The sequence below is a fragment of the Myotis daubentonii genome, chromosome 21, assembly GCF_963259705.1.
Source record: "Myotis daubentonii chromosome 21, mMyoDau2.1, whole genome shotgun sequence".
NCBI classification, from domain to species: Eukaryota; Metazoa; Chordata; class Mammalia; order Chiroptera; family Vespertilionidae; genus Myotis; species Myotis daubentonii.
This window is the reverse complement of record NC_081860.1, coordinates 1400848-1427611: the sequence shown is the minus strand read 5'-3', so window position 1 is coordinate 1427611 and position 26764 is coordinate 1400848. Positions and strand designations below refer to the sequence as shown.

At 62.0% G+C, this 26764-nt stretch overlaps 1 protein-coding gene across 1 annotated transcript in view; it reads right to left on the bottom strand.

The window, feature by feature from the left end:
- CEMIP (cell migration inducing hyaluronidase 1) overlaps positions 1 to 26764 on the bottom strand; it is a 118491-nt gene that overhangs the window by 8424 nt on the left and 83303 nt on the right. The window contains exons 13-27 of the mRNA XM_059677963.1: positions 23963 to 24138; positions 22697 to 22906; positions 20585 to 20790; positions 19946 to 20015; positions 18840 to 18968; positions 17038 to 17123; positions 14749 to 14880; positions 13746 to 13781; positions 13506 to 13661; positions 8952 to 9132; positions 6834 to 7049; positions 5263 to 5474; positions 3970 to 4155; positions 1711 to 1915; positions 1484 to 1570 (exon numbers count right to left, since the gene is read on the bottom strand). Of these exons, the coding sequence (XP_059533946.1) occupies positions 1484 to 1570; positions 1711 to 1915; positions 3970 to 4155; positions 5263 to 5474; positions 6834 to 7049; positions 8952 to 9132; positions 13506 to 13661; positions 13746 to 13781; positions 14749 to 14880; positions 17038 to 17123; positions 18840 to 18968; positions 19946 to 20015; positions 20585 to 20790; positions 22697 to 22906; positions 23963 to 24138 (2288 nt within the window). The remainder of the gene's footprint in view (positions 1 to 1483; positions 1571 to 1710; positions 1916 to 3969; positions 4156 to 5262; positions 5475 to 6833; positions 7050 to 8951; positions 9133 to 13505; positions 13662 to 13745; positions 13782 to 14748; positions 14881 to 17037; positions 17124 to 18839; positions 18969 to 19945; positions 20016 to 20584; positions 20791 to 22696; positions 22907 to 23962; positions 24139 to 26764) is intronic.

Sequence of the window (26764 nt, the reverse complement as noted above, 5' to 3'; positions counted from 1 at the left end):
GCCCGCCGGGTCTACAAGTCTCAGACGTCCAGGACTGCTGGCCACCACCGGAGCGAGAAGAGGCCTGAACGGCTGCCTCCTCAGCCTCCCAAAGGACCACCCGCCAGCACTCCCACTTTATCTTTATTTTGTTTTATTTCTTCATCCTCCCCTGAGGATATTTTCCCACTGATTTTTTAAAATATATTTTATTGATTTTTTACAGAGAGGAAGGGAAAGGGATAGAGAGAAACATTGATGAGAGAGAAACATCCATCAGCTGCCTCCTGCACACCCCCCACTAGGGATGTGCCTGCAACCAAGGTACACGCCCTTGACCGGAATCGAACCTGGGACCCTCCAGTCCGCAGGCCGACGCTCTATCCACTGAGCCACACCGGTTACGGCTTCCCATTGATTTTTAGAGAGAGTGGAAGGGAGGGGGGGAGACAGAGAGGAACATCGATGGGTTGCCGCCTGCACGCCCCCCGACCTGGGCCGGGGAGGAGCCTGCCACCGAGGTGATGGGGAAAATGAGACATTTGGGGGGCGGGGGGTGGCTAGCAACCTGAATCTGTGCCAGCAACCTCATGCACATTCCTGTTAGCCTGCAGTCCAGCCCAGTGATGGCGAACCTATGACACTCATCTTTTTGGTTGATTTTTCTTAGTTCAATGGCATTTAAATATATTAAATAAATATCAAATAAATATAAGTCTTTGTTTTACTGTGGTTGCAAAGATCAAAAAATTTCTCTATGTGACACGGCACCAGAGTTAGGTTAGGGTTTTTCAAAATGCGGACACGCCGCGCTCAGAAGGTTCGCCATCGCTCTAGTCACCACCCCTTCTTTAATTATCTGGTCTTCCAAGACCGGTTTACCTAAGCACTACCCCCATTTGACAGGGGCCATAAACCATAGACCATACACAACCCCCCGACGGGGTCATCAGCGCTGGCGCCAGGCCAGACCTTTAGGTGTGGCCTCACGGCCCCCGCCCAGCACACGGGGCTTTCTGCAGAGCCCCAGAAAGGTCCCGGAAGTCCCCCCCATATGTGGGGGACAAAGAAACCAAAAGGGTACACAGGGAGAGCCTCCTCCGTATTGGTTATGCGCAGGATTTGGAGAGAAACCGTCTCCCCCGAGACACTGTACTAATACACACGGAACGTCTGAAAATAAAGGGGTTTTCCTGTGCCTCCGGGACTCCTGGGCATTTTTCGGGTGCCCGGTAAGTTCTGTAACAGAGGCACCTGCCCTCGAGCGGAATAGAACCCGGGACCCTTTGGTCCGCAGGCCGGCGCTCTAGCCACTGAGCCACACCAGCCGGGGCCCAAGACTTTCTCTTTGGACTTTCGGCCTCCGGAACTGAGAGGGAGAGAGATCCCTGTCGCCTGGAGCCGCCAGTGTGTGAGGACAGCGGCCCGAGGCAGCCACTGCCCAGGGAGGGGGGGAGGGGGGGAGCCCAGCCCCCGCCCCCCCCCCCCAGGGCCGGTCACCTACCTCGATGTAAGCGAGGTCATTGAGAAGGTGCAAGAATCGCTGCTTGAAACTTTCCAGCTTCACCTCCAAGAAGTGGTCCTTTGTTTTCTAGAACAAACAGGCCCGGGGTGGTCAGGTGTGCGGCCCAGGGCGTGGCCATGGCCCTCCTGCCCGCCCCCCACCCCCGGGGAGCCGGGCGGGGGGCCAGGCTGAAGGCCAAGGGGCAGGCCTGGCGGCCTGCCACTCACCAGCTGCGCCCCGACCAGCTTCCGGGGCATCGGCACGTCCACCGTGGCCCTCTCGGCGAAGCGGGGGTAGGCGGTGGCCGTGCAGTCGCTGACGCCCGCGTTCCGGGGGATCAGAGCTTTGATCTTGATCCTCTCGCAGCCCTTCACCGAGCAGAAGGCAAACTTCTCCCTCTCGTTCTGGGCTGTCAGCTTCAGGAACAGCAGCCTGTGCAGGGGGAGGGGGGGGAGGGGGCGTGGCTGTGGCATCAGAACCCCGAAGCCAGCCGGCCGGGCCCCTAACAGGACACGTATTCATGTGTCAGCGACACCTCGCTCGGTGGCACCTGGCAGACCCCGCTGTCGGGGACACAGCTGGCACCCCTCAAGGGTGTGTAACCCTGAGAAACAGGGGTGAATCGGGGTGTGACATGTGTTTGCACCCCCGCACTTTCAGACTATTTGCTTTTTAAAAAACATGTTTTTATTGATTTTGGAGAGAGAGGAACAGAGTGGGAGACAGAGAGAAATATTGATGTGAAAGGGAAACATCGATCGGCCGCCTCCTGCGCCCCCCTACTTGGGATCGAGACCGCAACCCGGGCCTGTGCCCTGACCGGGAATGGAACCCTGACCTCCTGGTTCCTGGGTCGATGCTCAACCACGGAGCCACGCCGGCCGGGGCTAGCCTGTTTACTTTTATTTTATTGTTTATTTTTTTCTTCTTAAAATATATTTTGATTGATGTCAGAGAGGAAGGGAGAGGGAGAGGGAGAGAGAAACATCCATGATGAGAGAGAATCATGGATCGGCTGCCTCCTGCACGCCCCACACTGGGGACAGAGCCCGCAACCCGGGCCTGTGCCCTTGTCCGGAACCGAACCAGGGACCCTTTAGTCCACAGGCCAACGCCCTATCCACTGAGCCACACCAGCCGGGGCTAGCCTGTTCACTTTTATTTTATTTTATTTTTAGCCTGTTCACTTTTATTTTATTTTTTTTTAGCCTGTTTACTTTTATTTTACCCGCAATGATAGCGTCCGGGCCAGCAGAAGAGAAGGCAGGTGCTCTGAGCCTGAGTAAGAAACCACGACAAACTCATAAAAGGCACAAAGAGCAGGAAAAACAGCCCTGCGACTGCAGAGAGCCCCAGAGTGTGGGCTTCTGCCCAGGAAGTACACACCCTGTAACCCAGCGGGCGGTCCCCCCCCCGCCACCCCCCCACCCCCCCCACCCCCCACCGGCGCCGCTGCATTAAAGCGCTGCATCCTCAGAGCCCGGGAGTAAAGTCAGGCCCCTGAGGCCCCTCCGGACAGAGGAAGAGCAGACGGGGCGCAGAGACCGCCCCTCCCGTCCGCGCTGTGGGGGAAACTCGCCCCTCACCAGCCACTCACGCAAGAGAGTGAAGCTAGACCACCTCTGACACCAGACACCAGAGCAAACCCAAAATGCCCTGGCCGGTGTGGCTCAGTGGGTAGAGCGTCGACCCTGCGGACTGAAGGGTCCCGGGTTCGATTCCGGTCAAGGGCCTGTACCTGGGTTGCGGGCACATCCCCAGTAGGGGGCGTGCAGGAGGCAGCTGATCGATGTTTCCTCTCTCATCGATGTTTCTAACTCTCTATCCCTCTCCCTTCCTCTCTGTAAAAAGTTAATAAAATAAATATATATATATTTTAAAAAAAGAAGAAACCCAAAGCAGATTGAAGATTTAAGTGTAAGACCTGGAACCATGAAACTAGGAGAGAAACGGGCAGTCAGCTCTGACATCGCTCTTAGCAACATTTTTGGGGGGATGTGTCTCCTTGCGCAAGGAAAACAAAAGAAAAAATAAACAAACGGGTCAGACTGGAAAGTTTTTTGCACAGCGAAGGAAACGCGACAAAACGCAAGGGAAACCCGAATGGGTTCTCTCTCATCACTGATGTTTCTCTCTCTCTCCCCCTCTCCCTTCCTCTCTGAGGTCAATAAAAATATGTAAAAGCAAACAAACAAAATAACTGAGCAAATGAAACAGAAGCAGACTTGTAGGAGGGAGGGGGCTGTGCACAGCGCCACCCGGCGGAGAAGCGCTGGCACCCTTGGGGTGCTGGGCTGTCGGCACAGGGGCGGGGCCGGGAGCCCCCTCGTCTCCCCTCAGCTCTCCATCGACCGGAACCCCAGGCGGCTCAGCCAAGGGCGGAGGGCACAGATGTTTCTTCCTCCGAAGCTCGACAGCCCGGCGGGGCCGGGCCACGGAGGCCACGAGGCGGGAGGTCGCGCGGACGCGCCACGCGGGCCACTCACCCCGAGGCCTCGTCCCAGTAGTAGTGGCTGCGGCCGGGGACGCTCTGCTCCAGCTTGTCCATCTGCAGGGTCCGCACGAAGGTGCCCGTCTTGGACGTCTGCTTCAGCAGGCGGTTGTGCACGTCCGAGAGGATGGAGAAGGTGGTGCCCCGGGGGTAGCAGAGCCCCACGCGGATCCAGTCGCCCCTGGCAACGGAGACGGAGTTAGGGTACTGCCAGCCAGCCTCGGGGCACCTCTGGGACGTGGAGGGCCCCCAGCGGGGCCGCCTCCCTTTCTGGGGTGGTTTTGAGGAGCAGGTGCCGTCCCAGGAGAGGGGAGGACCATGCGGGGAGGACCATGCAGGGAGGATCACGCAGGGTCCCTGGGGCACCTCCAGGGCCGACATCGGGCCCCGCCCAGACCCGGGCTGCACAGACATCCTCTCCACTGGGTGCCAGTCCAGGCGGAGGCCCTGGGTCCGCCCCTCCCGCCCAGCCTGACCGCAGGGCCCCGGCATGGCTTTGGGGCTCTTCCCCGCATCCCACACATGCCTGCCTCGCAGGACTGCGGCATGGAAGATGCTCAGACGCAAATACGCACAGAAAACCCCATCCTGCCCGCCCCCCAAGTCGGCCCCGGGCCCCAGAGCCCCTTTCCCTCCGTGAAACGGAACGCCCTGGCCAGGCATGTGTCTGCCTTACCCGGAGCGCGCCCAGGCGGGTCCTGGCAGACAGCCTGTTGCACGTGACCTCCCTGCACCCCGCTGCACCCTGTGGGTGTCACTGGCCCCGCCTCCCGGACAAAGGGACTGGGGCTCCCAGGGTCGGACGCCCGGCCTGAGGTCACCCCCACCCCCAGCTGGGACTGGGCCAGGTCTCCAGGCTGAGCTGCTGGGTGACAACGGGCCCTGCAGTGCTCCCCCTGCAGGGGGCGTGGCCTGCCCTAGGGGGCGTGGCCAGGCTGAGGCCCTGCAGAGGGCGTGGCTTCCAGAGGCCCTGGAGGGGGCGTGGCCTGCCCTAGGGGGCGTGGCCAGGCTGAGGCCTTGCAGAAGGCGTGGCTTCCAGAGGCCCTGGAGGGGGCGTGGCCTGCCCTAGGGGGCGTGACCAGGCTGAGGCCTCACAGGAGGCGTGGCTTCCAGAGGCCCTGCAGGGGGCGTGGCCTGCCCTAGGGGGCGTGGCCAGGCTGAGGCCTTGCAGAAGGCGTGGCTTCCAGAGGCCCTGCAGGGGGCGTGGCCTGCCCTGGGGCGTGGCCTGCCCTGGGGCGTGGCCTTCCTGGGGCCCGTCTCCCTGCCCCCCCCGGCCACGCCCCCTCACTTGTTGAAGTTGATGAGCCAGATGGCGAGCTCGGCGGGCGCCGTGCGGTCCCAGTGGATGGTGTAGCCCTTGCGCAGCGTGACGACCGGCTGGTACTGCTGGTAGTGGGTGCTCCTGGTCAGCGCGCCCTCCAGGTGCAGGGGACGGCCCGGGAAGTCGTTCTTGACGATCTTCATGCGCAGGTTGCTGGTCCTGTAGGCCTGGATGTACATCTTCTCGGACCCAGAAAGGAAGCGCACAGCAGGGAGGTTACCAGGGATCCCGCCAGGGCGCAGGGGGAGCCTCGGCCTGCAGCCCTGCTTGGACCAGGGGAAGCGGCGGCCAGATAAGGGGTCCCCTCGCCTCGCAGCCCACGCCGCACAGTGCACTCCGGCCAAGGCCTGCGCATCTTTAAAAAGGGCTGGGCTGCCGGCCGGTGTGGCTCAGTGGGTAGAGCGCCGGCCTGCAGACTGAAGGGTCCCGGGTTCAATTTCCAGTCAGGGCACAGGCCCGGGTTTCGGGCTCCATCCCCAGTGCGGGGCGTGCAGGAGGCAGCCGGTCAGTGATTCTCTCTCATCATGGATGTTTCTCTCTCTCCTTCTCCCTCTCCCTTCCTCTCTGAAATAAAAAAATATATATTTAAAAAAATTAGCTCCCACTGGGTGAGGAGGAAAAGTAGGAAGAAGGAAGGAAGGAGGACGAGGAGCCTGTGTCCTCAGGCCCCGCGCAGAGCCCGGCGTGCAGCGGGCACTCCATGCTAGTCCCGGCGTGAGCGAGCCCAGGCCGCAGGGCGCTGTGCCAGCATGCGCCCCTCTGTGCGTGTCCCCTGTGCGTGTCCCCTGTGCGTGTCCCCTGTGCGCGCCCCCGTGTGCATGTCCCCTGTGCGTGTCCCCCCGTGCATGTCCCCCGTGTGCATGTCCCCTGTGCGTGTCCCCCTGTGCGTGCCCCCCTGTGCGTGAACCCCTGTGCGTGTCCCCCCGTGCATGTGCCCCCCTGTGCGTGTCCCCTGTGCGTGTCCCCCGTGTGCATGTCCCCTGTGCGTGTCCCCCCGTGCATGTGCCCCCCTGTGCGTGTCCCCCTGTGCGTGTCCCCCTGTGCGTGCCCCCCTGTGCATGTCCCCCTGTGTGTCCCCCCTGTGCGTGTCCCCCCGTGCGTGTCCCCCCTGTGCATGTCCCCCTGTGTGTCCCCCCTGTGCATGTCCCCCTGTGCGTGTCCCCCTGTGCGTGTCCCCCTGTGCGTGTCCCCCCGTGCGTGTCCCCCCTGTGCATGTCCACCTGTGCGTGTCCCCCTGTGTGTGTCCCCTGTGCGTGTCCCCTGTGCACGTCCCCCCGTGAGTGTCCCCCCTGTGCGTGTCCCCCCTGTGCATGTCCCCCTGTGCGTGTCCCCCTGTGCATGTCCCCCTGTGCGTGTCCCCCTGTGTGTGTCCCCTGTGCGTGTCCCCTGTGCACGTCCCCCCGTGAGTGTCCCCCCTGTGCGTGTCCCCTGTGCATGAACCCCTGTGCGTGTCCCCCCGTGCGTGTCCCCCCTGTGTGTGTCCCCCTGTGCGTGCCCCCCTGTGGCCCCCCCTGTGTGTGCCCCCTGTGCGTGCCCACCTGTGCGTAGTGCCCGCTGCAGATGGCCCCCCGCCAGTCGGGGACGTCGATGCAGTCGGGGTGCCGCAGCAGCCAGTTGTCGGCCTTGGTGAGGTAGGAGCCGGGGTACTCGGACACGGAGCCGTCCACGTCGTGGAACACCGACGTCTTGTCGCCGTCCATGTCCAGCTGGTTGAACCAGGGCCCGGGCTCCCCGAAGAACACTCTGGACGTGATCTGCCAGAGCCAGAGCCCGGCGTCAGGGGCGGGGCCGGGGGAACGCAGGCGGCCTCGCAGACGGGCGGGACCACGGCCAGACCGCGCCCCCCACCACCCCCACACCCAGCCTCTGGCCTCTGCTCATGGGAGGGGAGGGCGCGGGTTCCCGCTCACAAGGCTGCAGAGCTGGGTGGGGACGCAGGGGCACGTGTGTGCATGTGTGTGCATGTGTGCATCTCTCTGTGTGATTGCATGTGTGTGCATGTGTGTATATCTCTGTGCATCTCTGTGTGCATGTATGTGTGATTGCATGTGTGTGCACGTATGTCTCTGTGTATGTATGTGTGTATCTGTGTGCATGTGTGTATCTCTGTGTGCATGTGATTGTATGTGTGGGCTGTGCATGCATGTGTGCGCGCGTGTGTATCTGTGTGTGCATGTGTATATCTGTGTGTGCATGAGTGTATCTCTGTGTGCGTGTATGTGTGATTGCATGTGTATCTGTGATTGTAAGTGTGCACACGTGTATCTATGTGTGCATGAGTGTATGTGTGCGTGTATGTGTGATTGCGTGTGCGCACGAGTGTATCTCTGTGTGCGTGTATGTGTGATTGCATGTGTGGGCATGTGTGGGCATGTGTGTATATCTCTGTGTGTGATTGCATGTGTGGGCATGTGTGCGTGTGCGTGTGCATGTGCGTGAATGAGACCGAGGCAGCAGAGAATGTTTGCACAAGGCGGTGTGTGCACCCACGTGGGTGGGAAGGCGCAGGCTCTCCACGCAGCCGTGGAGATTTCCGTGACTGGCCTCTTTGGGGCCCGAGCGGCCTGAGTAAAGGAATTAGCTGACTCCATTCGGACATCTTTCCCCTCCGCCTGCCCTGAGCGCACAGACAGGCAAAGGGCAGGAGCGGAGGGGGGAGGGGGAGGGGAGGCCTGGGAAATCCACAACCAGAGAGAGAGAGAGAGAGAGAGAGAGAGAGAGAGAGAGAACGCCCGCCCCAGGAGGTCCGGCCCTGCCTAGTCCCCGGGGGCACCCGGCCGGATCTCGTCACCAGGCCGCTCCTTGGCTGTCTGTGGCCAGGAGGCCCTGCTCTCAGGCGGGGACTGAACACAGCAGCTTCAGCAGAGATCCCTCAGACACTGCAGGTTTTTAAATTAACTGCGCCGCCCGGCCGGCCTGGCTCCGTGGTTGAGCATCGACTAGGAACCAGGAGGTCGGGGTTCGATTCCTGATCAGGGCACACGTCCGGGTTGCGGGCTCGATTCCCAGTAGGGGCATGCAGGAGGCAGCCGGTCCATGATTCTCTCTCATCATGGATGTGTGTGTCTCTCTCCCTCTCCCTCCCTCTCGGAAATCAATCTATAATAATAAAAGCGTCATGTGCTAATTAGACTGGACGTCCGTCCGGATGACCTTCCAGGAGAAGCCGGGGCTGCGAGGGAAGCGGGGGCCCTGAATGCCTGCCGGTGGCCCGAGGGGAGCCCGGGTCCCGGTGGCCAGAGGGAAGCCGATGCCGGCAGCCGGGGGACGGAAGGCCTGCTCTTGCACGAATTTCATGCACCGAGCCTCTAGGAGAAATATATTTAAAAAATTAAATGAACTGGGCCAAACTCAGGTGGCCCAGTCGCGGGACTCACAGGTCAAAAGCCAGGCGCCCGGAGCAGCCACCTCTGACGCTGGCGCCCAGCGCGAGGCTCCCGCTGAGGCCCGTGAGCCTGGGCAGGGCGAGGGCAGGGCGCGGGCAGGCGGGCACCGACCCCGGCCTGGCCGGCCGGCCCCCCACGCCTGTACTTTCCCAGTCTGGACGCAGCCAGAACGGGGCCGCGGTCCGGGCTGCCCGGAGGAGGCCGCTCAGACCCTGCGGTGAGTCGCCGCCCGGGCCTGGGCGGCTGGGCGCGGGCCGGCGCCTCGCTCACCGGGACGTCCTCGAAGGCGACGTGGGACACGTTGTTGTGGGGGCAGCTCTGCCAGGCGTTGTTCAGACGGAAGGCCAGGGCGCTGGTGTGCCGGCCCTCCAGGGCCGCGAACTTGCGGAAGGTGCAGTTCTGGATGTTGATAGGGCCGTCGTAGAACTGGATCCCCCGGATGGGAAAGTTCCTGGGGGGCGGGCGAGTCGGCGTCAGGCACGTCGCCGGGTCTGCCCCCCCCCCCGTGGGTGCCACCGGGGACCTGCCAGGCAAACGAGGCTGGACCCCCGCCCCCGGCAGCTCCCCCTGCATAGCACACGGCGGGCTCATTCGTTAGCTCACGGGGAAAGCGTTCAGGGACATAGTGTCAGTCAGTGATGGCCGGATGATGGATGATGGATGATGGATGGATGGATGGATGATGGATGGATGGATGGATAGATGATGGATGGATGGATGATTAATGGATGATGGATGGTTATATGATGGATGGATGGATGGATGGATGGGTGAATGGAAGGATGATGGATGGATGATGGATAGATGATGGATGGATAATGGATGATGGATAGATGATGGATGGATGGATGATGAATGGATGATGGATGGTTATATGATGGATGGATGGATGGATGGATGGGTGAATGGAAGGATGATGGATGGATGATGGATGGATGGATGAATGGAAGGATGATGGATGGATGGATGAATGGAAGGATGATGGATGGATGATGGATGGATGGATGAATGGAAGGATGATGGATGGATGATGGATGGATGGATGAATGGAAGGATGATGGATGGATGGATGGATGGATAGATGATGGATGGATGGATGATTAATGGATGATGGATGGTTATATGATGGATGGATGGATGGATGGATGGGTGAATGGAAGGATGATGGATGGATGATGGATGGATGGATGGATGGATGGATGGATGGATGGGTGAATGGAAGGATGATGGATGGATGATGGATAGATGATGGATGGATAATGGATGATGGATAGATGATGGATGGATGGATGATGAATGGATGATGGATGGTTATATGATGGATGGATGGATGGATGGATGGATGGATGGGTGAATGGAAGGATGATGGATGGATGATGGATGGATGGATGAATGGAAGGATGATGGATGGATGATGGATGGATGGATGAATGGAAGGATGATGGATGGATGATGGATGGATGGATGGATAGATGATGGATGGATGGATGATTAATGGATGATGGATGGTTATATGATGGATGGATGGATGGATGGATGGGTGAATGGAAGGATGATGGATGGATGATGGATGGATGGATGGATGGATGGATGGATGGGTGAATGGAAGGATGATGGATGGATGATGGATAGATGATGGATGGATAATGGATGATGGATAGATGATGGATGGATGGATGATGAATGGATGATGGATGGTTATATGATGGATGGATGGATGGATGGATGGATGGATGGGTGAATGGAAGGATGATGGATGGATGATGGATGGATGGATGAATGGAAGGATGATGGATGGATGATGGATGGATGGATGAATGGAAGGATGATGGATGGATGATGGATGGATGGATGGATAGATGATGGATGGATGGATGATTAATGGATGATGGATGGTTATATGATGGATGGATGGATGGATGGATGGGTGAATGGAAGGATGATGGATGGATGATGGATAGATGATGGATGGATAATGGATGATGGATAGATGATGGATGGATGATGAATGGATGATGGATAGATGATGGATGATGGATGGATGATGGATAGATGATGGATAGATATATGATGGATGATGAATGGATAATGGATGATGGATGGATGATGAATGGATGATGGATTGATGATGGATAGATGATGGATGATGGACGGGTGGATGAATGGATGGATGGATGATGTATGATGGATGGGTGGATTGATGGGTGGATGGATGATGGGTAGATGGAGGATGGATGGATGGATGGATGGATGATGGATGATGGATGATGGACAAAGATGAATATCTCTCTAGGTGCTGGCTTAGGGTTTGGGGGATCACCCTCTATTGCAAACCTATCCCCCAACATTTCCATCCTGTGAAGAGTCACTGGGCAAACACCGTGCCCCGTGGGGAGGGAGAGCCATTCGTCACGGCCGCCTCAGGCTCACTTGCTACAACAATTTAATCAGATGAGGCCTGGGGTGCGTTTCCTGTCTGTGAGCAAGCCTTTCGCTGGGCGCAGGCTGGATGTGGGGGACAGAGGAAAGCCGGCAGGACCGTGACTGCCAGGGGACCCCAGAACGGCCCAGATCCCCAGGAGGCAGGAGGGGATGCAGGCGTGGCCGTGGAGGGAGGGGGTTGGAGTAGGACATTTTGCCTCGAGCCCAGTGGGGTCAGGGGGCAGGGACCCTCTCCAAGTGCCTCCGGCTCCTGAGGCGGGGCGAAGGGGGGCGAGGTCCTACGAGGGCCCCAAATCGAGGCCTGCTCATGCTCCAGGCCCCATTCTTCTGCTTTTACTGGCTTCTCCACCCCCGGGCCAGGCCCCCTCCCCCCACCACGAACAAACGAAAGGGCAGGGAGACGCACAAGAACGCAGACGTGCATGTCTCGGGGGAGAGGCCACACCCAGCTGCCCCCCATCCTCACCCCGGCCCCCCCTCCGCGCAGACACGGCTCCCGGGGGACCCTGCGTCACCGGGCTGGGCGAGGTGGCGTCAGCGGACGCCGGGGACCCGGGCCTCTCCGCATTGTTTTATTAGCGGCGGATGGACCTCACGGCCGTGCGTCCTGACTGCCGGGGCGGCCCGGGCCTGTGTCCATGGCACGCACTCCGGGACCGCCCGCTCTCCCCGCAGACCCCAGCCGGGCCCAGACAGGATGAATCAGCCGTGACCCGGCCTGCGCGTCCCAGGTTCCAGCTGCACTCGCAGCCCGAGGCCCACAGAGCCGGACGCGTGAGCCAACGCACCGATGGAACCGTCGCCGTCGGCGCGCCCAGGCCCGGGAGCGTCCAGGTCCCTCAGCCCAGAGCCCGGCCGTGCAGACCCGGAGCGGCTCCTGTAACAGCCCGACCAGGGCCACCTTGAGCCTGTGGTTCTGTCTGCAAGATCTCTTCTTTCCTTTTTTAAAAATAGATTTTTATTGATGTCAGAGAGGAAGGGAGAGGGAGAGGGAGAGAAACATCCATGAGGAGAGAGAATCACGGATCGGCTGCCTCCTGCACGCCCCCCACACTGGGGATGGAGCCCGCCACCCGGGCCTGTGCCCTGACCGGGAATCGAACCCTGGCCTCCTGGTTCCTAGGTCAGCGCTCAGCCACGGAGCCACGCCGGCCAGGCTGCAAAATCATTTCAAACACACACGTGCCCCACAGATGGGGGTTAGACCTGCGTCCTGCAACGGGACAAACCTGATGCTAGAACATTCTCTCCGGCACCACAGCCTCTCTCCCCGCAGGGCCCACTAGGATGGGTGTCGTGGGTGCAGCTGGGCCGCTTGAGGACACATTCCCGGGTGGGGTCCCGCCTGCCGGGGGAGACCCCCTCTGCTGTGATGGATGCGGTTTTGGTTGGGTCACCTCCTGTTCCTCCCTCGTGTGCGCTGGGGCCTGACTCACTCTCTCTCTCTCTCTCTCTCTCTCTCTCTCTCTCTGTCTCCACCCTCAGAAGGGCATGGCCTGCTCCCCTGGGCACATCTCAGAAGACAGAACCCTCGCTGATCCTGACGTCAAATTCCTATCGATGTCCCTGGCTCGTGTGGCTCAGTGGATAGAGCATCGGCCTCCGGACTGGAGGGTCCCGGGTTCGATTCTGGTCAAGGGCACATGCCTGGGTTGCAGTCTCGATCCCTCACCCCCACCAGTAGGGGGTATGCAGGAAGCAGCCGATCAATGATTCTCTCTCATCATGGATGTTTCTATCTCTCTCCCTTCCTCTCTGACATCAATAAAAATATATTTTAAAAAATTCCTATCAATGTCCCTGGCCGGTGTGGCTCAGTGGATAGCGCGTCGGCCTGCGGACTGGAGGGTCCCGGGTTCGATTCCAGTTCAGGGCATGTGCCCGGGTTGCGGGCTTGGTCCCCAGTGTGGGGTGTGCAGGAGGCAGCTGGTCGATGTTTCTCTCTCATCATGGATGTTTCTCTCTACCTCTCTCCCTTCCACTCTGACATCAATAAAAATGTTTTTTAAAAAAATTCCTATTGCCCTGACCGGTTTGGCTCAGTGGATAGAGAGTCGGCCTGCGGACTGGAGGGTCCCGGGTTCGATTCCGGTCAAGGGCATGTACCTTGTCTGCGGGCACATCCCCAGTGGGGGGCGTGCAGGAGGCAGCTGATCGATGTTTCTCTCTCATCGATGTTTCTAACTCTCTATCCCTCTCCCTTCCTCGCTGTAAAAAATCAATAAAGTAGATTAAAAATAAAATCGCTATCGACACAGCCCAGAGCCACGCCGCCTGCTGCCTCCCCTCAGCAGTCCCGCCTCCCCTCTCGCGTTGGGGCCCCGCGGCGCTCAGGGTCAGCCACGCGGCAGGAGGCGGCCGCCGCCGTGGGCGCCAACCTACTGGCCGATCGGCAGGGTCCTCCCGCTGGGGTCCAGGCCGCCGGGGCCCCAGATCCTGCTGTCCATCATCTTGGTCCCCACGTTGCCGCTCTCGCCCACAAACAGGCTGTTCTTGATCTCCTGCTTGGAGCCGTCGTCGTAGGGGAAGGTCCCGCCGCTGGGGGGGGAGAGGGTGTCGGGGTGAGGAGGCCGCGGGCAGCTTCCCAGGCGGCCCGGCGCCCGGGGACAGGTGCCTGCTTACCTGGCCAGGGTCAGGCCGATGCCATTGTCAGCGAACCTGGGGACGGAAGCAGAGAGTCAGAGCACGCTAGCCGGTGTGGCTCAGTGGGTAGAGCACGTGCTCTCCTTGCCCTGCACCCCCCCCCCCGGGCCCCGGAGCCACTGCAGCTACTGTGTGAGGGTTGGGGGGGATGGGGACCTGAGCTTGGGGTTCCCTGAGGGAGCTGGCTGGGTTCCCACTCAGCCTGGCTCCACAGAGAATGAGTGACAGCGTGTCTGGGGGTCAGGCGTGGGGAGACAGGCGCCCTGGGGCCTGCGTCTCCAGCCCCCTCGCCGGCTGGTGGAGGCCGCACCAGGGCGCGTGCAGGGCCTGGCTCCTCGCCAGATCGGGATAGGGGTGCAGGCCCTTGCCGGCTCCTCCTTGTCCCTGCACCCCCAGCGCTCGGCCTGCGGTCGCCCTCCTCGTCCGCTGGGCCCTGGGGGCCTCACAGACACTCAGGCTGTGTCCCCCCCGACACACACACCTGGGGGGGGGGGGCTGGGGAACCGGCCACTCCTCCTGCCTGCTTTTCCCAAGCCTGGGCCTGTCCGCTTCCTCTCGCTCCCTCACCCTGTTAGGGCTCCTCTAAGGCAGTGGTTCTCAACTTTCCTGACGCTGCGACCCTTTAATACGGCTCCTCATGCTGTGGGGACCCCCAACCATAACATTATTTTCGCTTCTACTTCATCACTGTAGTGGGTGCCTTTGAGAGTCAGGGTAAGAAACAAAGGCCACCGAGGACGCAGCACACAGTGGGCGCCTTCTCCCCACCTTCACGGACTGGCTACGGGCCTGAGAGGGCCCCGCCCAGTGACGACCTGGAGGCCAGTCGTGACCCCAGCACCTGGCACTGAGCTGAGGTTGTTGGGAGGGGCTGGGGGCCAGGCCTGCTGCCTTCTCCGCCCCTGCCCGGCCCTGGCCATCCCTCCCCGCCCCGGCCAGGGGCTCCGTGCCCGCTCGGTGCTGACGCCACGAGCCCGCTCACCGGCAGCTGTCCAGCCACACGTCCCCGCCTCGCAGCCAGGCCCCGTGGTCCTGGTTCTTGTAGGCGGTGAAGTGCTTGATGATGGCAGGCACCCGGGGCTTCAGCGGGTCAGCGTCCTGGTGCGGGCTGTACCTGCGGCAGACGGGGCGGGGGCACGGTCAGAGGGGGCTCCTGCCTGGGACCCCTCACGCAGGTGGCAGCCGCGCCCCCTCTCGTGCCCATCAGCTGCCCGAGGAGCACCCCGCCCCAGCGGTCAAAGGTCAGAGAAGTTCAGACATGCCAGCCTCGGGGCCAGGACGGCGGTGCCAGTTCTCCACCCACGGGGGTAACCTTGACCCCAAGCCTCAGCCTCTTAGCTGGGAAGCAGCTTGGGGCCCGGACGCTCACTGGTGGGCGCCCCACAGATGTCATCACCGTGTCCCTGGGGTCACCCCAGAGAAAGCCCCGGCCACGGGGTCCCCTCACAGGGACCGGCTCCTCGGCACTGGGGGCCTCGGCGTGGCCCCGGGCCCGGCTGGCTCCTCCTCTTTACTCCGCAGGGGACCTTCTCCCCTCCCTCCTTTCCACGCGGCCCCTCGCCGCCCGCCCTGCTGCCGCCTGGCCCATCCCGCTCACTGACCAGGGGCGGGTTTTTGCTGAACCCTAATGCACCCCTAGTGCACCCCTAAGGCTGAAACCCTAATTCACCCCTAATTCACCCTAATTCACCCTAATGCTGCACCCTAATGCACCCCTAATGCACCCCTAATGCTTACACCCTAATTCAGCCCTAATTCACCCTAATGCACCCTAATGCACCCCTAATGCTGACACCCTAATGCACCCCTAAGGCTGAAACCCTAATTCACCCCTAATTAACCCTAATGCACCCTAATGCACCCTAATTCACCCTAATGCACCCTAATTCACCCTAATGCACCCTAATGCTGAAACCCTAATTCACCCTAATTCACCCCTAATTCACCCTAATTCACCCTAATGCACCCCTAATTCACCCTAATTCACCCTAATGCACCCCTAATGCACCCCTAATTCACCCTAATTCACCCTAATGCACCCTTAATGCTGACACCCTAAATGCTGGAGCCTCACACGTGGCTCTGTCCGGATTCTCACCGCGGTTCCCCCAGCAACTAGCTCAGCGTGCAGGACACAGGGTGTCGCCACAGACACCGGGCGGCTGGCTGAGTGAGTGACGGTGGGTGGGTGGGTGGGTGGGTGGGTGGGTGGATGGGTGGGTGGGTAGATGGGTGGATGGATGGGTGGGTGGATGGATGGATGGGTGGATGGATGGGTGGGTGGATGGATGGGTGGGTGGATGGATGGATGGGTGGATGGATGGGTGGATGGATGGGTGGGTGGGTGGATGGATGGATGGGTGGATGGATGGATGGGTGGGTGGATGGATGGATGGATGGATGGACGGGTGGATGGGTGGATGGGTGGATGGATGGATGGGTGGGTGGGTGGGTGGGTGGATGGGTGGATGGATGGATGGATGGGTGGATGGATGGATGGATGGGTGGGTGGGTGGGTGGATGGGTGGATGGATGGATGGATGGATGGATGGGTGGATGGGTGGATGGGTGGATGGATGGATGGGTGGATGGATGGATGGGTGGGTGGATGGATGGATGGGTGGATGGATGGGTGGATGGATGGGTGGGTGGGTGGATGGATGGATGGGTGGATGGATGGATGGGTGGGTGGGTGGGTGGATGGGTGGATGGATGGGTGGGTGGGTGGATGGATGGATGGGTGGATGGATGGATGGGTGGGTGGATGGATGGATGGGTGGGTGGGTGGATGGGTGGATGGGTGGAGGTATGGGTGGATGGAAGGATGGGTGGGTGGGTAGATGGGTGGAGGGATGGGTGGATGGATGGATGGATGGGTGGGTGGATGGATGGGTGGGTGGGTGGATGGGTGGATGGGTGGAGGGATGGGTGGATGGATGGGTGGATGGAAGGATGGGTGGGTGGGTGGATGGGTGGATGGGTGGAGGTATGGGTGGATGGAAGGATGGGTGGGTGGGTAGATGGGTGGAGGGATGGGTGGATGGATGGATGGATGGGTGGGTGGATGGATGGATGGATGGGTGGGTGGATGATGGATGGGTGGGTGGATGGGTGGGTGGATGGGTGGGTGGATGGGTGGGTGGATGGATGGATGGATGGGTGGGTGGATGATGGATGGGTGGGTGGATGGGTGGGTGGATGGTGGATGATTGACGGATGATGGATGGGTGGGCGGAATGGGGCTGACCCTAGGGTTCCGAGGGCTGATTACCTGGCCGAGATGATGGAGAGGAAGGGCCGCTTGTCTTTGGCGGAGGCTTCTGTGGTTTTGACGCCGTTGTCGATGATCATGCCAGCCTGCGGGGTGGGGGGAGTAGACATTCAGGGGCACGCAGGCTTGCCCTGCAGGCCAGGCATCTCCTCACGCCCAGCCTCACCGCGCCGCCTCGCACGCTCCCGCAAACCAGCTCTGCTCCCAGGATGCACTAGTGAGAGCAGGGGGCCTCCTGGGCGGGGGGTGACCCTGCGTCAGTCGGGTCTGAAACCCTCTGGGACGCACAGTGGAGAACGCTGAGGACACAGGGGTTCAGGACCTGGTCCAAGGCCATGCGGCCGAGTCCCGCCTGCTAAGTCCTCCAGGCCGTCCCTCCACGCGCGCCCGTGACCCCGGCCGACTTCCGGCGGGAAACCACCTCCCCCCATGCCTCACCTGTCCCAACCTCTCCGCACACCCAGGTCCAACAAGGCTCACCCCCGCCCCCCTCCTGGGAAGGCCCTCGGGGGTCTGACAAGCAGCCGATGCATTGTCCCCGCCCCCGCCCACCGCTGATGGCCCGTCCCGATGGGGACAGCTCCCTGGGCCCCCACAGCCTCAGAACGTCCCCCGAGTCCGTGCTGTTCTCTGTCGGCGACACCATGGCCCTCCTGGCCCCTGTCCTCCGCCCCCGGGAGCTCGCTTCTTTCTTAGCTTCTGGGACGCGGCCCCGCCCGGGGTCCTCTCTCTGCCCAGCCCTCCTCACAGGCCACCCCCTTGTTGTAAGCGCAGGTCATGCTGAGCATGGCTTTCTCCTGTTGGGTCTAGTCCGGCGGTTCTCAACCTGTGGGTCGCGACCCCTTTGGCGGTCGGACGACCCTTTCACAGGGGTCGCCTAAGCCCATCCTGCAGATCGGATATTTACATGACGATTCATCACAGTAGCAACATTACAGTTATGAAGTAGCAACGAAGATAATTTTATGGTTGGGTCACAACATGAGGAACTGTGTTTAAAGGGCCCGAAGGTTGAGAACCACTGGTCTAGTCCCTCGTTGGCTCTTGTTTTGTTTTTGACCCTGACGTGTCCACTCTCCTCTGGGGACCACGGTTTCCTGACCTGTACCATCAGGGACCGGGCCCGAGGGCCAGCCTGACACCCAGGTCTTCCCATGTGGAGGGTGGGTGGATGGGTGAATGGATGGATGATGGATGGGTGGATGGGTGGATGGGTGGATGGGTGGGTGGATGGGTGGGTGGGTGGATGGATGGATGGGTGGATGGGTGGATGGGTGGATGGATGGGTGGGTGGATGGATGGATGGGTGGATGGGTGGATGGGTGGATGGGTGAATGGATGGATGATGGATGGGTGGATGGGTGGATGGGTGGGTGGATGGATGGGTGGATGGGTGGATGGATGGATGGGTGGATGGATGGGTGGATGGATGGGTGGATGGGTGGATGGATGGGTGGATGGGTGGATGGATGGGTGGATGGATGGATGGATAGGTGGGTGGATGGATGGATGGGTGGATGGATGGATGAGTAGATGGATGGATGGGTGGGTGGGTGGATGGGTGGATGGGTGGGTGGATGGGTGGGTGGATGGATGGATGGATGGATGGGTGGATGGGTGGATGGATGGGTGGATGGATGGATGGATAGGTGGGTGGATGGATGGATGGGTGGATGGATGGATGGGTAGATGGATGGATGGGTGGGTGGGTGGGTGGATGGATGGATGGATGGGTGGATGGCCCCATGCCCGTGTCAGGCTGCCCTGACAGGGATGGGGGGTGGTGGTCCGAGGTGACTCACCCGGTAGTTGGAATGTGCCCGGTTGTTCAGGAACTTTCCCAGGGGGATGTGCTCCGAGTAGCCCGGGGAGTACATGCCCACCGAGGGGCCCGTCGGCACATGGTGGAAAATGAACCAGAACCCCGTCTCCTGTGGGGGAGGGACGGGAAGGCACGGGACTCAGCTCCAGGCGGCTTCTGGCCGGGCGACCGAATGGCCCCAAACCCCCCCTCCTCCAAACGGGCCCACCACCCACCCCCGAAACACACCTCAGGAAACAGTGAAAAGCTTGAGGCAAATACACTTTATGGGCCCCCCCCCCCCCCCCCGTCTGTTAAAACCCTTCACCGGGTCCGACTCTATCGGCCAGACTCCACGCAGCTGGGTGTCAGCGCCATCGCCCCTGGCAGGTAACGGGGGAGGGGGGGTTGCGGTGTCCTCAGCTTCTCTCTCTCCTTCTACAGATACGGAGGCCGGGCCCAAGGCTCAGGGCCCGCACTGCCCCGCTCAGGGTTCCTCGGGGTGAGTGGCCCGGAGGGGTGGATCGGAGCGAGGCCCTGTTGGTACCCCGTGGTGCCCTGGACACATCAGCTCCCCCTGCCTGTCTCCTTGCCCACCCAGTCCCCACCTCACAGGGCCAATGCGAGAACGGAATTATTTAGCTTTGAGAACGCTGGCGTGCCAGGCACTGGTCTAAGAGACAGCGATTTCAGGCTGACATGAGCTATCTATCTATATAAAAGCCTAAGCCGCCATGACAACCAGACGACCGGCCGGTAGCCAGGACGTGCACTGACCACCAGGGGGCAGATGCTCAACACAGGAGCTGCCCCTTGGTGGTCAGTGTGCACCCGTAGCTAATCTTCCACGGCCGGCCAACCTCCATGATCCTCCTCCCACCCCCACCCCCCCAATTGCCAGCCAGGCTGAGGGACCGCACCTGTGCACGAATTTGTGCACTGGGCCTCTAGTCTCGCATAAAGTGCTGTGTTCTCATTGGCTACGATCACCAGGGGACACAGGCACAGCCATCGCTGAAGACCAGGGAACCCCTCAGGCCTGGCTGGGCCCCCCCAGACCCCCACCGCACCCCTAATTTCCTCCCAAGAAGAGACCTCCCCGCTCACCTCGGACCCCGCGGCACTGCAGTTCACCAGGTTGTTGTTGGGATTGGCCATCCAGAAGGTGGACACGCCGCTGCGGGGAGGGGAGGGGCAGGTCAGACGCGGCCCCAGCCCTCACTGCGTGGGGCCCTGCGGGCTCGCCTCGCGGACGCGGCTCCCAGGAGCCCCTTAGAGGTCGGGAAACCCTGGGTTCGTTGATCTGAAACCCACTGTTCTCGGGGGAGCGGGGTGCACGGAGCCTTAACGTGATCAGGACTTGGCACGGGCCCGGCTCTTTGTGGGTGGACGGGCCGCGTGTGGGTGGAGCCCGAGATGGTGGGAAAGAAACCGGAGGCAGGACGGCGGCCATGTCTCAGGGAGTGGCCCGGGCTCAGGAGGCCGCTGCACAGGGAGCGGTCTCTCTGGTCCACATGCCATCGGCGTAGCCCGCCTGGGAGCCAGGGGGCAGCCGCGCCCCGGAGAGAGTTATGTGACGTCAGGAAAGCCCGAAGGCGAGAACCGTGGTTCTCCGGGGACACGATGGGTGGCAGGGGCACCTGGGAAGGGACCACGCGCCCTCTCGGAGCGGCAGGGGGCTCGGGGCAGTGCCCAGGGGCGCGGCAGCCGGGTGTGGGCGCCGGCAGGGGCGCAGGGGGCGCGTACTTGCAGTCCTGCCTGGGCTTGGGGACGTAGCCCGGGAAGGCGTCCTCCGTGATGGCCTTGCACATCCTGCTGTCCCGGTCGGAGGGCAGGAGCGTCCCCGCCTTGACGAGGAGGCCCAGGCAGTGGTCGAAGGTGTTGCGCTCCTCCGGCCCGTCCTCCGTGAAGAAGCAGTGGCCCAGCGAGTCGTAGCCCACCACGTCCTTGACCTGCGGGGCGAGGGGGCCCGTCACCGGGGTCCGGCGCTCACGGCCTCCGCGGGGAGCACGGGGGCGGGGGGCGGTCGGAGGTGGACCGGACGCTGGGGTTGGGCCTGAGGGGCCTGGGGAGGGCCGGACAGGTCCCTTCCAGCTGGAGCTGTTCCGGCCGAGGCCCCGAGGGGTGGGAAGAGGGATAAAGCATGAGAAGCAGGTGTGGCCCTGACCGGTGTGGCTCAGTGGATAGAGCGTCGGCCTGAGGACTGAAGGGTCCCAGGTTCGATTCCGGTTAAGGGCATGTACCTGGGTTGCGGGCACATCCCCGGTGTGGGGGCGTGCGGGAGGCAGCCTATCCGTGATTCTCTCTCATCATGGATGTTTCTCTCTCTCGCCCTCTCCCTTCCTCTCTGAAATCAAAATATAGTTAAAAAAAAAAAAAAAGCAAGTGTCACAAACACAATTGCACGGGTGGCACCGGCCGGGCATCGCCTGAGACACACGAGGAGGCGGTGGGCTTGGGACTCCGGTGGAACGCAGGCCGGCCCAGCGAGGCAGCCGGGACTCTCGGCCAGGCAGCAAGGCGGGTCTGCTGCCGCCGGCTCGGCTGACGTTCCCAGAGAAGCTGGAACCCCGGCTCTGATGTGAAATCTCTCGGTGCTTAACCCGTGGGAGCAGATTTGAATGTTGCTTTAAACACCGTTCAGGCCAAAGGAAACACATCTGGGGCCCGAAGGGCACCTGGGACATCTGATCGTAAAGTTCACAGGGGGCGTGAGTTCCGTCCGTGAGAAGGGGGTGCGGGGCAGCGTACAATGATCAGTTTAGAGAATAAACGATCAGATGTTTCTCTAAACATCGTGCGGGCCGAAGCAAACACAAGCTGGAGGTGCCATTCTGTATCGTCCAGTTGGACACGTTTACAGAAAATACTAGAGGCCCGGTGCACAAAATTCATACACTGGGTGGGCGGCGGTCCCTCAGCCCAGCCTCCACCCTCTTGAAGTCCAGGAGCCCTCAGGGGATGTCCGACTGATGGCTTAGGCCCGCTCCCCATTTAAGCCGGCAGTTGGAGCGGCTCCCGCCACCACCTCTGCGCTCACCAGCCGTGAGCCCGGCTTATGGCTGAGCGGCACTCCCCCTGTGGGAGCGCACTGACCACCAGGTGGCTGCTCCTGCATTGAGCACCTGCCCCCTGGTGGTCAGTGCGTGTCACAGCGACCGGTCGTTCCGCCGTTCAATCGATCTGCATATCAGCCTTTTATTCTATAGGATAAGTTGGGCCCGGTTGGCGTGGCCCAGTGGCTGAGCATCAACCTAGGAACCAGGAGGTCAGGGTTCGATTCCCGGTCAGGGCACAGGCCTGGGTTGCGGGCTGGATCCCCAGTGTGGGGCGTGCAGGAGGCAGCCGGTCCATGATGCTCTCTCATCACTACTGTTTCTATCCATCTCCCTCTCCCTTCCTGTCTGAAATTAATATATATATATATATATATATATATATATTTTTTTTTTTTTTAAAAAAGAACTATCTGTGCAAATCAAGATAGGCCTCTGACACTCAGGCCGACGAGCTAATGACCACACGTCTCCCAGCAGACTTTGCTCTGACAGACACTTGGTCTGCGGGCAGCAAAGGGCTCGGTGGCCGGGCCGACGCCACAGCCCTCCCCGCCCCCCCGCCCCGTACCCTGTGCCCACCACCCCTGCGTCTTGGTGCCCTGCGGCAAGCAGCCAGCCATTTTCTCCTTCTCTTTGGCTGGCAGCTGCTGTCCTTGGAGGTCCTGGCGCCCAAGGGGAGGGAGGGTGGTTCCTCCCCGAGGCACTGGACTTGGTGACCCGAGAGCTGGAGGCTGCGTGGCGGGAGGGAGGGCCCGCGAGGTCCGTTCTCCCCGGGGGAGAGGGGGGAGGGGGAGCTCACCAGCAAGCCGTTGGAGCCGTGGACGGTGACGCAGCGCGAGAAGGTGTGGTGGATGGACAGGTCCCGCACGTAGGTGGGCGGGTCGTAGCCGCCGCGCTCGTCCAGGTCGCCCGCCAGGTGGAAGTGGATGGGGTACTGGCCCACCAGCTGCTGCCCCATGTGCCGCAGCTCCACGCCCTCCAGGTGCGCGGCCTTGAAGCCCAGGGAGAACTGGGGGAGGGACGGAGGCGGGGGGAGGCGGGAGTCAGAGGAGGCGGGAGTTGCTCCCTGGCACCCTGGTGTGGCTGGTGGGGCTGGTGGGATTGGTGTGGCTGGTGGGACTGGTGTGGCTGGTGGGACTGGTGTGGCTGGTGTGGCTGGTGGGATTGGTGGGATTGGCGTGGCTGGTGTGGCTGGTGTGACTGGTGTGGCTGGTGTGGCTGGAGTGGCTGGTGGGATTGGTGGGACTGGTGTGGCTGGTGGGATTGGTGGGATTGGTGTGGCTGGTGGGGCTGGTGTGACTGGTGTGGCTGGTGGGGCTGGTGTGGCTGGTGTGGCTGGAGTGGCTGGTGGGATTGGTGGGACTGGTGTGGCTGGTGTGGCTGGTGGGATTGGTGGGATTGGTGTGGCTGGTGGGACTGGTGTGGCTGGTGGGACTGGTGTGGCTGGTGGGGCTGGTGTGACTGGTGTGGCTGGTGGGGCTGGTGTGACTGGTGTGACTGGTGTGGCTGGTGGGGCTGGTGTGGCTGGAGTGGCTGGTGGGATTGGTGGGACTGGTGTGGCTGGTGTGGCTGGTGGGATTGGTGGGACTGGTGTGGCTGGTGGGGCTGGTGTGGCTGGTGGGACTGGTGTGGCTGGTGTGGCTGGTGTGGCTGGTGGGACTGGTGTGGCTGGTGTGACTGGTGAGGCTGGTGTGGCTGGTGTGGCTGGTGGGACTGGTGTGGCTGATGGGACTGGTGTGGCTGGTGTGGCTGGTGGGACTGGTGTGGCTGGTGTGACTGGTGAGGCTGGTGTGGCTGGTGTGGCTGGTGTGACTGGTGTGGCTGGTGGGACTCGCGGGACTGGTGGGAGGGGCATAGGGATCTGTCCCCAGTTTGTGCCCCGTCTCTCCTGTTTCCAAGTTTCGATGGGTTAACACATAAGACTTCTCCACCCTCCAGAAGGTTCTCCTGCCTCGGCCCCTCTCCTGCCCCTGCACCCCCTCTGCCCATCCCGCCCACAGCCTGGCGCCCTGGGAAGTCTCAGGTGGGGTGGGTGGGGCTCTGGCCGCGCGGGGCAGGCCCCTACCTTGATGTGGCCCCCGAAGGTGTCGAAGTCGAAGAAGCTGCAGATGTGGCTGGTGTAGGGGTAGCACCCGGCCTCCATCTCCCCCGCGATCACCAGGTTGCGGCTCAGCAGCCCGACCTCGGCCCGCATGTCCACGCCGTCCACCTCCTCCCCGATGTGCAGGTACATGGGCTTTCCTGGGGCAGACACGGGGGCGGGGGGGCATCAGAGGGGCTGCGTGTGCTCAGGGGCTCCGGGCCCTGCCGGCTGCCTGACCCTCCTGCGTGGCGGCCCCAGGCCCTTTGCACGGCAGGAAGCCCAGGGAGGGGAGGCCGCCTCTGAGCGGCCACACATGCTCAGACCTGGGGCCGGGCCGGCACGGCTGTTTCAGGACTGAAATCCCCAGGGTGTCAGGCGGACACAGGGCTTCGCGGGAGAGACAGGTGCCCGGCGCCCTGCAGCTGCTGTGGGCACAGGGCGGGCAGAGCGATGGGGGCCCCCTCGGGGGCCCTGCTCCCGGGCCGGAATGTGGATGTGTGGGGGTGATCCAGGCCCCCCCTCCCTCGGGCAGGTGAGGAGCGGGCCCTGGACATGGCACACCATCGAGATAGGAAACCTGGGCTCTGATGGCCCCCTGAGCTCATGCCCCAACCTCCACGCGGCTGGGATTCTTACAGCACGACACACACCCAACCCCCCTCTGTGAGGCGCCTGCCACAACCCCTATTCGTGAAAGCTAGCCCATCTGTGCCCAACTGGCTTCAGCCTCAGCGTCTGCAGCCACACCTTCTAGAAGCTTCTGTGCCCAGCACGGTGGCCGGTGGCCGGCTCCAGGTGCCTCCAGAGTCCCGCTGGCCGCATCACACCCGCCCTCTCCCCCTCTCTCCCCCTCCCTCCTCCTGGCCGGGGAGGGGAGGATGCCCTGAGCCTGTGCCACTGGCCCCAGCCGCACCCCTCCCCCCCAAACCGGGGGGGTGGGGGGAGACAAGAGCTTGAAATGTTGCAGCTGCGTTTGATTGTCAGCCCGAATCCTGCCTGCACCGCGGCCCTGAGTGCTTTTCTGGAACGGAGGCCCCAGCCTGCTTCTAATTTTGTTGTTGTTGTTGTTAATCCTCCCCTGACGATAGTTCCCCATTGATTTTTTTAAAAAAAATAGATGTTTATTGATTTCAGAGAGGAAGGAAGAGGGAGAGGAAAACATCCATGATGAGAGAGAATCATGGATCGGCTGCCTCCTGCACACCCCCGCACTGGGGATCCAGCCCACAACCTGGGCCTGTGCCCTTGACCGGGAATCAAACTCGGGACCCCTCAGTCCGCAGGCCGACGTGCAACCCACTGAGCCACACCAGCCAGGGCTCCCATTGATTTTTAGGGAGAGTGGAAGGGAGAGGGAGGGACAGAGAGAAACATCGATGGGAGGGAGAGACACATCGATGGGTTGCCTCCTGCAGGAACCCCATCGGGGGCCGGGGGGCCGGGAGGAGGCGACGCTCTAACCACTGCACCACACCGGCCAGGGCCTAGCCTGCCTCTGGCCCGCTCCAGGCGGGGCTGCTGACCTGGCCGCGGGCCCTTCGCCTTCCGGTCGGGCGGCGTTTCAGGGAGCAGCCACCTGTCCTGTGGCCTCGCAGCCTGGACCACATCACAGCCGCCTCCTGGTGCTCATGGGGGGCGGGGGGATGGGGGGGAAGAGGGGAGGAGGGAGGGGGCACCCTGGCGAGAGCATCAGAGCGCATGCCTCCTCCGGCCCCGGACGCAGACCACATGCAAGGTCGTGGCCTCAGGGAGCCCTGAGCGGCCGGCCCCTCCCCCCTGCCTGCCGGGGCCGCCCGGGGCCGGGCCTGCGGGATCTGGGGGTGCTGCTGCCCTGGCATCTGCAGACGGGGAGGCGCTGCTTCTCCGAAGCCCCCGAGTTCAAAGCGGGGACCCCGGCTCGCGGCCAAGCCCAGATCCCCCCGGGGAGTCCGTGCCAGCTCCGGGGGCTGCCGCCCAGATGACCACACACGGGGCCTTCAGGGGCCTGGGGGTCAGACGTCCAAACCAGCCACAGGGGCCAGCAGCCGCGGCCGGCAGGGCTGGGCCTGGGGGGGCGGGCGAGGGGGCCTGGGGGGCGGGGTCCGTCCCTTTTCGGCTTCTATGGCCCCTGTGCCCCTTGGCAGGTGGCCCCTCCTCCGCCTGCACCCGCTATCGCTCCAGGCTGCTCTGCCGCCTCCTCACCTCCTCCTGTGACCCTGACCCCCGTGTCCCGCGATGAGGACCTCCGCGATCCCACCAGGACCGTGTCCCCACCGCCCCCCCAGCCCTAACACCTCACACCTGCAGAGTCCCTTCCGCCTGGGCCGGCCCACGCACAGGCCCCAAGGACTAGGACGGGGGACGCCCTGGGGGCCGGCGCTCGGCCTGCCCGCAGAGTTCGTGTCACCAAAAGCTGGGAGCATCGACCTAGGAACCAGGAGGTCAGGGTTCGATTCCCGGTCAGGGCACAGGCCCGGGTTGCGGGCTCCATCCCCAGGGGGGTGTGCAGGAGGCAGCCGGTCCATGATGCTCTCTCATCATCACTGTCTCTCTCTCTCTCTCTCTCTCCCTTCCTCTCTGACATCAATCAAAATATATTTTTAAAAAGGGCTGGAGCCCAGGCTGGTACCGCCAGCCTCACACCTGCCATGGCCTCCTGTGGGCTGTTTGCTTGTTTCCGGGGAGACCAGCCAGCCGGCCGGTGGGTGGGGACTGAGAGGGTCAGACCCCCGGGGGGCGGGGCAGGGAGACAGAGCTGTCAGCGTGATTCTGCCACCCCCCTCCCCACCCCCACCCCCGGACGGG